Source organism: Corvus moneduloides, chromosome 3 (genome assembly GCF_009650955.1).
Source record: "Corvus moneduloides isolate bCorMon1 chromosome 3, bCorMon1.pri, whole genome shotgun sequence".
NCBI classification, from domain to species: Eukaryota; Metazoa; Chordata; class Aves; order Passeriformes; family Corvidae; genus Corvus; species Corvus moneduloides.
This window is the reverse complement of record NC_045478.1, coordinates 121,478,723-121,491,315: the sequence shown is the minus strand read 5'-3', so window position 1 is coordinate 121,491,315 and position 12,593 is coordinate 121,478,723. Positions and strand designations below refer to the sequence as shown.

The following is a 12,593-nucleotide window of genomic DNA, read 5'->3' as shown; positions in this document are numbered from 1 at the left end:
TTTTCCTTCTGCGGCCGAAGTAGGCTTTTGTGAACCTGTGTGAGAATAGCTGCTGGTTATTTGTGCTGAAATCCTTGTCCTGACTGCGTCCCCAGGCCAAAGAGTGCAATGGTGTCAAGGTCCCCATCGACACGAGCAAAGCCAACCCCAACGAGGTGGAGTTCGACAACCTCTACCTGGACATGAACGGCATCATTCACCCCTGCACGCACCCAGAGGACAAGTAAGGCGCTTTGTGGGGCTCTTCACAGGTAACGCCTGCCTTCACTGGCGGCGTTTCAGGGGTTAAATCGAGTTTGCTCTGTGTTTTAGGCCGGCGCCCAAAAACGAAGATGAGATGATGGTGGCGATTTTTGAGTACATCGACAGGATCTTCAACATTGTGAGACCCAGGAGACTCCTTTACATGGCCATAGATGGAGTGGTGAGTATGGACACCTTCAGTTCCCAGCCGTAGAATCCTCGTCTCCCCTCAGTACTGCAGAGTTGTGGAGCAGCTTGTGCTGGAGGGGACCTTAAAGATCGCCTGGTTCCGCGTGGGCAGGGGCGCCTTCCACCGGCACAGGTTGCTCCGTCCAGCCTGGCCTTCAGTAGGTCTGATGAGAAATCACCTCTGTCAATAACTTGTAGCCTGAAGCAGCTCTCAGGACAGGAGACATTGTCCGGGTGTCCCAGGTGACCCGAGGTTTTCCATACTTTTCTTTTCAGGCTCCACGTGCCAAAATGAATCAACAGCGGTCGAGGAGATTCAGAGCCTCAAAGGAGGGCATGGAAGCTGCTGAGGAGAAGCAAAAAATCCGACAAGAAATCCTGGCCAAAGGTAGGGCAGTGACCTTCTCAGGGGCTCTCCCACGAGAAGCACCTTGTTTGATCGCCGCGGCAAGGTTTCGAACGGGGCTGCGCATGTGCGTTGCCGGGAAAAGGGGAGAACAAGCCCGGGGAAGGCTGGATCTGTGTTTTCCAAAGTTAAGAACTGAGACAAAACAAAATGTCATCTTTTTCTTCTTCGGTTTCCTGCCTGAAATGAGTTTGTGTTGAGTGCTCTTAATTCCTTTTGAAAATAGATTGAACAGAAGAGCGGGGATAAATGCAGTGGGAAACAACCGAAACCCTTATGGAAGGAAGTACACATTTGTAGGGCTTGATGAAAGGAGGATTGAGGCTTAAAAGCAGGGATCGGATGGAAGTACTCCCGCACAGGGTTAATGAGCTGCCAGCAAGGGGAGTTACTTGACAGTGGAAGCTCTAAATTCACTGAGGAAACAGAAGTCAGAGCAACTTTGAGGGTGGTGGTGACACAGCTGGAGTGAGAGGGGAGTGTGCTGCTGCTGTCTGGGCTTTGAAATCACTTTGCTGAAGTAACAGCGTTCGTAAACGTGGTAACACCTGTAGGGTGGAGGAGATAGTACAGTGGTAAGAGCTGGTTTCGTTTTGTTTTGTGGGAATTTTATTAAACAGACTGGTTTCAGTGAGTTAATTATTCCCAGGGGAGCTGTCTGGGTTTCCTCATGCAAAAATGTTGGCAAGGGTCCATCTGGACGTAACTCAAAAACTCTGTTTCTGTTGCTCCAGGTGGCTTTCTGCCTCCAGAGGAGGTGAAGGAGAGGTTTGACAGCAACTGTATCACCCCGGTGAGTGGCCTGGCCCTGTAGCCAGCGGTTGCCAGGGGCTGAATGAAGGTTTAATTTCTTCCCTCCCAACCCTTTTTAGGGAACCGAGTTTATGGACAATCTCGCTAAATGCCTCCGCTATTACATCGCCGACCGCCTGAACAGCGACCCGGGCTGGAAGAACCTGACAGTAAGTTCGCCACTTTCACCCTTGAGGGAAATGAAGGAGCTCTTTGGGATCCAGCTGAAGAGCAGTAGAAATTGGACAGGTTTGTCTCTTGGCCTGGCTCCGAGCTGTTACTGACAGCAGGCTGATCTGCACGTCCTGCTGGGACTTTGGAGGTCCATTTCGTGCTGATAGCTCCATCTCCCAGCACCATTTGCTGTGATTTCACTGAAGGGCCAAGGTGTGCTGCTGAAAGCCACAATTTCCCTTCGTGGGAGACAGGGCTTGAGGAATACTTTTTCGGCTGTCAGGGAAAGTGTGAAGATACATTGTAGTTGTGGTTTTGGCGCTGTTTTCTCTTTTCTAGTTGCTCCCTCAGCACGGCTGCGTTTTCTCTGTGGCTCTAATGGCAGGCAGTGAAAATAACACACGTCAGCTTTCTGGGCTTGGAGATTCTCCCCTCTTCTTGTCTAACCGCTGCACTCCCCCGGTTCTGTGCACACAAGGAGCAGAGCAGGCAGGAAATGCAGCTGCCTGTGTTATTTTGGCATGAGCTGACCATTCAAGTGCTCTAATGTGAGGGGCGGTTGGCTCTGCTCGATTCCCCCCATCAGATGGGGGTTTGTGGACACTAATGCTCGTCAGGATGGCAGGGAGAGGAGGGGGTGACGAGGTCATGTTCCAGTGCATCAATGAGCTGAATCTGCGAGTTCTGCAGTGCTCGTTTCGTTGCCCTGATGGTTTATCAGGACACGTCCAAGGTGATGTGATTGTTTCAGTGGAATTTGAATCAACGTCAGCTTCAGCCTGGAACTGCCAGAGGAAAGTGAGGGTCTCTTCACTGGTTCCATGCTTGTAAAATAATTTCATCCTAAGTCACGTTATTTTAGTTGAGGCCACAAATTAGAGTTTCAGGTATTCATGAGTCAGGTGCTGTGTTCAGTGCATACGTTACTGGTTTTTTCCTGCGGCATCATTAGTTGCCGACGTGGTTTGGATGTTTTTCAGGTTATTTTGTCGGACGCCAGTGCTCCTGGTGAAGGGGAACATAAAATCATGGATTACATCAGGAGGCAAAGAGGTAAAATTCCAATTAATGTGGACATTTTAAGGTGCGGTCAGTAAGAACTCACTTGGCACGACTTTGACAAAATGCAATTTTCTTTTGTGCAGCACAACCAAACCACGACCCGAACACTCACCACTGTCTGTGTGGGGCTGACGGTGAGTTCCCTCTTGCTTTTGTGGTTTCTGGGTGATCACATCAACGTCTTGGTTGAGGCAGAACCTACTTTGCTTGTAAACTTTTTTCTAAAAAAAGCCCCAAAACTCAATGATGTTTATCCTTCATCACGTTTTATTGTTCTCTCTTGCTCGGTAGCTGATCTGATCATGCTTGGCTTAGCTACACACGAACCAAACTTCACCATCATTAGGGAAGAGTTCAAACCAAATAAACCCAAGCCGTGTGCTCTCTGTAACCAGATGGGGCATGAGGTTAAGGATTGCCAAGGTCTGCCCAGAGAAAAACAAGGAAAGGTAAGAATTTTGCTGTTTCTAGGATTTTTTTAAACTGTAGTGTAGAAGGCGATCCTCAAATCGTTCTTGCTGTTGATTTTGGCTGAAGCATGGTGCGAATTGTTATTGGGAATACCTGGCTTTCCTCTTGGAAGTAAAAACACAAAAGTATCGTGCCAAACCTGACACCCTCCCTTGTGGTGTTTTGTCGTTCGGGGGTTTTCCCACCGAATGAGAAAAAAGGATCAAGAACTAAACGTAGGTGCAGAGCAGCAAGGTACACGCTTGGCACAAGGGCTTGGGAGCTGGTTCTTGGATCCCTGTTAACCCCTCTCTCAGCAAGCCGTGAAAGTGGGGCTGGAGAAGCTCTGGGATGCGCTCGGATCTAACGCGAGTCCCCTCTGTTTTAGCACGATCAGTTCGCCGACACCCTGCCGATGTCGGAACAGGAATTCATCTTCATCCGCCTGTGTGTCCTGCGAGAGGTGAGGTGCAGCAGCCGCTTGCTGTGAATGCCACTTCAGACCCTGGGCTGCGTTTCCTAAGCTCCTTTCTCCTGTGTGCGTGTGTGTTGCAGTATTTGGAGAGAGAGCTCACGATGGCCAGCTTGCCTTTCACCTTTGATTTTGAAAGGAGTGTTGATGACTGGGTCTTCATGTGCTTCTTTGTGGGGAACGACTTCCTCCCTCATCTGCCATCTCTGGAGATCAGGTACATGAGAATGTGTTTTCTTTCCCTGCAAGAACGGCTCCTGTGCTTTTAACTGGCGCCAGTCTCACCCTGTGGTTTGTGTTTAGGGAGGGAGCGATCGATCGCTTGGTTAACATCTATAAAAACGTGGTGCACAAAACCGGGGTGAGAGTCCTTCCTCTTCCTTTAAAAATACCCGCCTGTGTGCTGCAGAGCGGGCTTGTTTCTCACCTCTCTTGTTCTCTGACCTGCAGGGCTACCTCACTGAAAGTGGGTTTGTGAACCTGCAGCGGGTCCAGATGATCATGCTGGCTGTTGGGGAGGTTGAAGACAGTATTTTCAAAAAGAGGAAAGACGACGATGTAATTATTTTGTTGCTGCTCTTACGTTCTTGGAGTTCGGTTTTAATCGCTTACTGTTAGCCAAAGACACTCCTTTAAGAGAATAAGGAGAAAAAAAAAACAAAGCCAGGTTTTGTATTTTCTTTGTTATAATCGCTGGTGAATTCTTCCATGCTCAAAAAATAATCTTGTGCTTCCAGCTGAGCTTCTTTTCCTGGAAATGCCAGTTTGACGTTCAGGTTTTCAGTTGGCCCAGGAATCACAGAATGAAAAAAACCTTTTCTCGAGTTCTCTTTCCCTGTTTCTGAGACTTTAATGTGTCTTTGACACTTTCTTTGGGCAGCTCTGCACTGCAGGCAAGGAGTCTGTGTCCTTTGACACTGCTGTCAGCCCCGAGTAAGGCTACAGCTAAATTTAGCAGATGGTTTAAGCCATTACCAGAGCTCTGGGGCTTTGAGTTCCCAGCTGGTTTTTTTCCCCCATAGATTTTCAGGGTAGGGTTAGGAAATTCCATCCCATTTCTGTTGGGTTTACAGACACAAGAATTGACCTGTGTCTCGTTCAGAACATTCCCTGAAAACCTTGTGGCATGGTCAGTTGAGGATTATAAGGAAACCATTTTCCAAGGAATTTGTGTCCTTGACTGACTTTATTTCACTTTGTTCTTTGTTTAGGATAACTTTAAAAGACGGCAGAAAGAGAAAAGGAAAAGATTGAAGGTAAGTGAACTCCTTACCCAGTGCAGAAACTAGCAACAATTAAAATGTCTACTTTTGTTTCTGGAAGTTGGAACTGCAGGTGTGATCATGGTGTCTTCTGGCCTGCGTGTGAACTATTTTGAAGTTTAAAAATTTTAAATTACGTTGAGTTTTTTTTTCTATTTGGATATTTTAAGAATGGGCCCTTGTGTATTCAGTTCCACGTAATGTTAGTCTGACAGTTGTGGGAGAGCATCACCTCAGTGCTGGGGAGATCACACAGCTCTTTCAGCAGCCTCCTGTGTGTTTATCTTGCAGAGGGATCAGCCTTCCTTTATTCCTGGTGGCCAGTTTTCCCCTCAAGCCCTGGGAAATCGATCCAGCCCACAGGCAATCAGTAACCCTCGACAAGCTGCCTTTGAGATGAGGATGCATGACAGGCAGAACTCTGTGAGTACATGTTCAGAGGTGTTGGCACAGAGAAAGGAAATACTCCAGGCACCTTTTTCTCTGCCCCGTCGGGTTTTCTTGAAAAGCTGACACCTAAAACATTATTCTTCGAGGAAGTGGCTTTTAATGACTGATTTTTCTAAGCCTGCTTGAATAAAATTCTCTTCTTCATTCCTGCTTGGAATGATGCTTTTCCCTGGGGAAAGGAGAGACTCGGATGAAGTTTTGGGCAAGGTGGTGTTAGTGAGGGAAGACAGGGAAGAAGTGCTCTGCTAGAAGTCCTGTTCACTTTAAATAACAATTACGACAAATATTTTCTTTCTGGGTAGAGATCTTCATCCAAGCAGCGACCAAATTAAAAGTTCTTTTCATCACAAAGATGTCTGTTCTGTCTCTGAAGTCAAAGTACAATGTGCTTTTCCAAAGTATAATTTGTGCTGCTCTTCCCTTTTAATCCCGAAACGTTTTTTGCGCCTGAGTCACGCAAATTAGTTCCCTTATGGAACGGGAGACGTTTCTTTTAGGCCCTAATATTAAAATAGGTAAATCTGAGAGGTGTTTGAAAGACCAGCTGTGAAGGAACTCAGAGTATTTCTGGCAGTTCTGAACACCTTAGAAGCACCTTTTTTTTTTTTTTTCACTAGTGCTGCAAAAGGAAGTTGTAGCAGAAGCTGCAGCGGTGCTCCAAAATCGGAATGTATCCGAAATGGCATTTTTAAATCAGTTCATACTGTGTTGTTTACTGCATCCTTTTCTCTCTCCAAACCAGTGGCATCTTTGCCTCTGTGTATCAGTGCCTGCCTTTTAACAGGGATGAGTTTTTCCCTTTTGCTCCTTGACTCGATGGGTTAAGGGGTTGTGCAGCCTTTGCCTGGAGTTTTTTTGGAGCTGAAGAGAAGGCCCGTGATTATCACAGAGCTGTTAATTTTAACTTGAATTTTAAAAGCCTCATAAATCCTCCTCTCCTCTCCCCGCCCCCCTCCCCCTATTTATCTGTAATAATTCTGATCCTAGACAACTTCAGCATCTCCAAACACCAGCCTGACTCCTGATGGCAGCCCGTCCCTGGGAGGAGGAATTAAGCGGAAATCTGAGGATAGCGACAGTGAACCTGAGCCAGAGGATAATATCAGGTGAGGCCATTTTTTGTAGCACTTTGTTAGCAAATTGCTGAGATAGATGCAGCCTAATTAATGCCATTTAGCTCAGTGCAGCAGTGCCTTTGGATGCTTTCCTATGATCTTTTTATCCAGCAGTAATTAATGTGGAGGGTGAGAATATCCAGTAAATTCCGGTGAGATGGGTGAGCTCCGGCTGTTAAACCCAAGTATCCAGATTAGTATGCGTGCAGGTTTGCAGCCTCCAAGCCACTGCTCCCTCCGAGACCGAGCTTGGCGAGACATTCCCTGATTATGTGAGCGGAATGCCGCTGTTCCCTGGAATCTGGCAGCTGCTTAACCCGCGCGTCTCGGACTGCTCGCGTGGGCAGCAGCGTTTGTCCTCACTTCCAGTGGTCTCCTCCATCTCTGGTTTGCAGCAGGCCCGGGTTTGTCTCTGAGTTCTTGCACCGTCTTAGGAAGGCTGAGCCTGGGATGGTCGAGACAGGAATTTTCTGAGCATTAAGTACCAGTGAGCCTGCACTGGTGAAGGGTTTCAGTGAAGCTCTTGCTGTTTGAGTCGAGGGTGAAGGCCCTTGCAGCTGTTCCTGAGAAATGCAGCCACGGGGATTTGGTGTCTGTGCAGTCAGGCCCTGGGTGGACGTGGGAAAACACCCAGGGTTGTTTCCTTGTGGAGTTCTGGTCACAGTCACCACAATGTGTTTGTGACATGTGGCCCATCAGCTTTGCCAATATCACAATTCTAGCTCTCATTCTTATTTTCTTTCCCATGTGTCTGTATCTGAGGGGACTGATTTTTTTTTTTTTTTTTAAATCAAGCAAGCAGAATTTTTATATAAAATCAGGATAACTGTTAATATTCCTTTCCGTCTGAGCGTCAGCAGAGGGTCTGAAAGAAGCTTGAACAGTGTGAATGAACTGTGGTGCTTTACGAGCAGCAGTGGTTCTGACAGGGTTGGTATTGCCAAGGAAGAGGATGTGCTACATTCAACCACAGTTCTTTAAGCTCTTGTAGCTCAGAATATTTTTCATGTCCTTTTCTGAGTGGAAGCTAATTCTATGCTTGGCATTGTAAATAAAAAGAACTGCATAGATGTCCTAGATACGGCCAGGCTGTTTGTGAAAATATGTTCTGTGTTTAGAATGACTTTGAAACCAGAACAAATTGTTGCAGTCGGCTGCAGATGGGTTTTATGTCACAGGAAGGTTTTTTGAATTTATGCGAGTGTCTGTCTGCCAGGCAGCTCAGAGCCCGCAGATGTTCTTGACTGCATCCCTCAAGCCTTCGGTGCCAGGAGCTCTGTCTCTGCTCACCTGCTTCTCTGGAAGCCTTGAAAACATCTCTTGGCTTCTCTGCCTGCCCATCAGTGTGAATCATCTTGGAAGGGTTTACAAAGGGTCCCTGTCCTGAGCAACTGTCTCAAGACAGAAGCGAGGGAAGATCCTCTTCGCAGAGCCAAGGGGATGCGCATCCCGTAAGGAAGCATGACGAGCTCATGGCTCTCTCCTGCAGCTCCACACACAGGAGTTAGGGCTCTGGGAGAGTCTGACCAGTGCCAGCTTGAGGTGACCTCTTGGAGTTGTTTGGAACAGAAGTCTGTTTAAGAAAACAAATCGTTATTAAGGGATTATGTGGTTTAACCAGTTTGGTTCTTTGCTGACGTGATACAGCAGAGCTGCAGGGTGCAGGTGCCCCTGTGTGAACGAGGAACAAGTGTTTGTTCTCCCTGCCCCATCTGTGGACAGACGTGAGGGGGAGCTGTGTGAAGGAAGGACGAGCCGTGGCCGAGGTGGCTGCTGTGATCCCAGCGTCCATCTCTGGCCTGAGAGACTGAAAATCCTGGGCAAAAAGGAGCTCATCTGATGTGAGGCAGCAAGCGCAGGGCGCTGAGCTGCAGAAGTGCCTCTGGTAGTCACAGCTTGTCCAAGCAGCAGCAGAACACGGACATTATTATTACTGATTTGCTTGCCTTTGTATTTGGAGTAGCGGGAAAACACTGTCAGTTCTGCCAACAGTCACATTTTATTCTGTTGCTGCTGAGCATCACTTTTTCTGCATTCATTCAAACTGTATACAAATGGCAACTGAAGTAGCAAGGGGCTTGGTCTTACATTGTAATTCAGACCTGCAGATGTGCATCTGTTAAGGTGTCCGTCCATGGAAACGTGTTATCCGTGCCTGGTTGTGTTGCAGGTTGTGGGAAACCGGTTGGAAGCAGCGCTACTACAAAAACAAATTCGACGTGGACGCGTCAGATGAGAAATTCCGTCGCAAGGTTGTGCAGTCCTACGTGGAAGGGCTTTGCTGGGTTCTCAGATACTACTATCAGGTACCCCAGAGATTGTTGTCTGATTTTGTTTCGGTCTTGGAAAAGCCGTGGGGTTTTGTTGGAGATGTGAAATAAATGTGTGCCCAATTCTGTTTGACTCTGGGGGTTCGAATGCAGTTTCACCGTCCCTGGAGCTGCTGAAGGAGCAGCTGGATGTGGCACACACTGCTCTGATCTGGTTGACAGAGTGGTGATTGGTCACAGGTTGGACTCTGGTCTCAGAGTCTCTCTTTTCCAGCCTCGATGGTTCTGGGATTCAGGTTCTCCCATCAAGTGCCCCACCACTTGTTGGTGCAGCAAGAACTGCTGCTGTTTTCCCTTTCCCAGAAACAGTGACATTGCAGGTGACTAAATGAGGGAACAAAGGACAAAGCCTGTGAAATGTGAAATGCCAGTAAGAATTTGCAAGGGACAGAGTTGTCAGTCTCCTCCGTGGATTGTAATGCTGTTCCATGAAGTGTGTTGCGACTGAAGTAATCTGGATCCGATTTAAATCTTTTGATAATTGAGATGTCAGATTGGCAAGAGATTAGTGGGCCGTGGTGGGGTTTTGTCGCACTGATGGCTAATAAGGAGCTCCGTGCCCTGAAGGCAGAGTCAGTCAGATTGGCTGTGTGACCTGGGAGCACAATGTGCTCCAGCCTGTGCAGTTTGTCTGTCTCAGCAGGAACTCGGAGCTTCCGCATGGGGCTGTGTTAGGAAGCCACTGGGCTGGGGGAGCTCCAAAATAGGGTTGCTCGAGGGTCTTTGTTTGGCTTTTTTTCTTTTCACCACAGTAAAAACTGACTCCAGTAACTGCTGCTGGCTGTCTGTAAAAGTTGTGCCAGAATACATCATGTGCCTTTCCATTCCTACAGAAAGCTGATGATGCAGGGCATGTCCCACTAGTGGGAACATCTGTTTGGAGAGGGGGGAGAAAAAAGGGGAAAAAAGAATGAAAGCAATCCACCTGGCTTTTGAAACATTTGGAGTCTGTCTGAAGGACTGCAGCGAATAATTATAGGCGCTGTAATTTTGTACCAAAAATATCACTGGAGGAGCCTCGTTGACATTTAATTGTTCAGAACTGGAAGTCAGAATAGTAGTGGGCTTTTGTTTCAAGTGATGCTGCTAAGAAAAATAGCTGAGGAGGTGAAAGCTTGACTTAGACCTCCTGGAGCCACGTTTCCTTTACGAGGTGCATGGTGTTCTGGTGTGTTCTGAGTTTGCTTGATTTTCTCCTTCCTGAGGACACGCTGTGTATTCCCCACTGCTCAAGGCAGGAGAACAGAAGGGGAAGAGCAGAGTGCTGCTCCAAGTGTGCGCTAGTGCCGGTCCTGGGGAGGGAAGCACCAGTTAGAACCAGGATGCTTTTCAGCCTGCGGCAGATGCTGGGTGTCTCTGCTCCCCCACGCCGCCCCGGGTTAGCAGCGGGATTTTGCTGTGTGCTGCAAGCTGGGTGCTGCCAGGACAGTACTGCTCCCTGCCCTTTGGTCATGTTTGGTGACCGGCCTGCATGGTTTGAATTTGCTGCTGTGCCTGATTTTGTGTCTTCTCCCCTCCCTGCCCCAGGGCTGTGCATCCTGGAACTGGTATTACCCTTTCCACTACGCTCCCTTTGCCTCGGACTTCGAGGGAATTGCAGACATGCCCTCAGACTTTGAGAAGGGCTCCAAACCGGTAGGGCTCTTGGTTTATCTGTTCGTTCACTGCTGATTTACCCTCCCGTTAGAAGTGTCCCACATCTGCTTGTCTGCTTTCAACAGTTCAAGCCTCTTGAACAGCTGATGGGGGTGTTCCCGGCCGCCAGTGGGAATTTTCTGCCGCCGACGTGGAGGAAGCTCATGACAGACCCGGTGAGAATCCATCTTGTATTCCTATCTGGAAGCTCAGGTCATCTTGCACTGGTGTGAACGTGGCCTGCTGCTTCTCACTTCAGGCAGAGAAAATGCTGCAGAACGGGAGGGCAGGGGTTTGGTAGGTGGCAGTGGTTCTTCAGAAATCCTTAGAAGTGATTTCTTGGAATTCAGATGACATTTCCCAGCTCTCTTACACTTCAGATGGTCTCGTTTCTCACAGAAACCTTCCAAAACTTAGTTGGGGAGCACATAACTTATCCTAATTAGCTCTCCTCCTTATCCTAATTATTCTCTCCTCCCTAATTCCTTATTTTAAATCTCTGAGTAACGCAAATGCCCGTCCTCCTCGCTTTGGGCTTAGATGGCACTTAATGAAAGACGTTTCTGTTATCAGAGATCTTTGTGTTTGGTACCACGTGACATTCTGAACCCGTGCCAGAGTTGGCTTTAAAGGTGATTTTTGCTTTCTCAACTCTAGGAATCAAGCATCATTGACTTCTACCCTGAAGATTTTGCTATCGATTTGAATGGGAAGAAGTACGCTTGGCAAGGTGAAATTTCAGCTCTTTTTTTTTTTTTTTTTAATTCTTAGACATTAGTCTTAAAAACCTTTAAAAATAAAGAGAAATTGGAAAATCATCTCAGTGAGAAAACACTGCAGCGAGTCACAAAGGTAACTTGTGTTACTTGTTGTGGGGACAAGCGTTTTACAGCAGGTGTATTCTGGGAAAAAAAAAAAATCAGCGTTAAGAGCAAATTACAGTTCGGTACCTGGTTTTGGAGTTTGGCAATGATTATTGGTAATTTCTGCAGTTATTCTAGATTTGTTAATTTGTCCTGAACTAGATTAATCATTCTTCTGTTTTCAGGAGCCTCAGTGTGTAATTGTCTTTTGTCTCCTTTGCATTTAATTAATGGATCTTGTTCTGCTCAATCAGTGGCTCATCAGTACTGTGCCAAAAATGCTTTGAGGAATATAGAAATATTTTGGAGCACACAAGGAATGGAGAAAAGAACTACAGCATCTATGCAGCTTTTCCTTTCTTTAGAGAAGGTTAATTTTCAAGGTCTGCCAGATTCTCTGGCTGGGTGTCATTTACACTGCAGGTAAAATTTTAGGTTTTCAGTTTGAGGGCAACAGGTTTTTTGTGAATAAAGGCACAGAAAGATCTGATTTCTGAAGCAAAAGTGCAATTTGAATCAGAATCACTCTGCTGTAGCTGTTTCTTGGCTCAGGAAACCTACCAGAGTGCGCCATCCTGGTGTCTGTTTTTGGGGTTCTTCTGGGTTTTTCCAACAAGCATGAGAGAACACTGGTTTGGTTTTCCCAGGTGTGGCGTTGTTGCCCTTTGTGGACGAGCGGCGCCTCAGAGCTGCCCTGGAGGAAGTGTACCCTGACCTCACTCCTGAAGAGAGTAAGAATTGGGGTGCTTTGTTAAAGAATTGGGGTGCTTTGTTAAAGCATTGGGGTGCTTTGTTAAAGCATTGGGGTGTTTTGTTAAAGCATTGGGGTGTTTTGTTGAAGCATTGGGGTGTTTCGTTGCCACCTATGTATTTCACCCTAAATGAACAAGGTGCACTCGATGTTTGGTTGGGACTCTTCCTCATGGGTGCTGCTGGTAGTTGGAGGGATCCTCAGTGGATTTGCTTTTGTAACTCTGGTTCAGCTTATAAAGGCCAGCATTTGTTTCTCTGTGTGCAGAAATAACATCTGATTCTTGGGGGTAAACTGTGGGAGATGTGTGGGGTTTGGGGCTGGATTTTGTCAGTTCTGTCTGTATCTGCAGTGTTCCTCTGTTCTAAACTCAGCATTTCCCCACTGAACACAAGATTC

The 12,593-nt window shown here is 47.2% G+C and overlaps 1 protein-coding gene across 1 annotated transcript in view; it reads left to right on the top strand.

The window, feature by feature from the left end:
- The window catches only part of XRN2 (5'-3' exoribonuclease 2), a 32,506-nt gene that overhangs the window by 4,287 nt on the left and 15,626 nt on the right, over positions 1-12,593 (top strand). The window contains exons 2-21 of the mRNA XM_032104374.1: positions 96-223; positions 313-424; positions 709-820; positions 1,573-1,631; positions 1,711-1,800; positions 2,785-2,857; positions 2,950-3,000; positions 3,158-3,315; positions 3,705-3,779; positions 3,872-4,005; positions 4,092-4,149; positions 4,239-4,346; positions 5,000-5,044; positions 5,342-5,473; positions 6,488-6,606; positions 8,786-8,921; positions 10,473-10,580; positions 10,667-10,756; positions 11,238-11,310; positions 12,091-12,174. Of these exons, the coding sequence (XP_031960265.1) occupies positions 96-223; positions 313-424; positions 709-820; positions 1,573-1,631; positions 1,711-1,800; positions 2,785-2,857; positions 2,950-3,000; positions 3,158-3,315; positions 3,705-3,779; positions 3,872-4,005; positions 4,092-4,149; positions 4,239-4,346; positions 5,000-5,044; positions 5,342-5,473; positions 6,488-6,606; positions 8,786-8,921; positions 10,473-10,580; positions 10,667-10,756; positions 11,238-11,310; positions 12,091-12,174 (1,945 nt within the window). The remainder of the gene's footprint in view (positions 1-95; positions 224-312; positions 425-708; positions 821-1,572; positions 1,632-1,710; positions 1,801-2,784; positions 2,858-2,949; positions 3,001-3,157; positions 3,316-3,704; positions 3,780-3,871; positions 4,006-4,091; positions 4,150-4,238; positions 4,347-4,999; positions 5,045-5,341; positions 5,474-6,487; positions 6,607-8,785; positions 8,922-10,472; positions 10,581-10,666; positions 10,757-11,237; positions 11,311-12,090; positions 12,175-12,593) is intronic.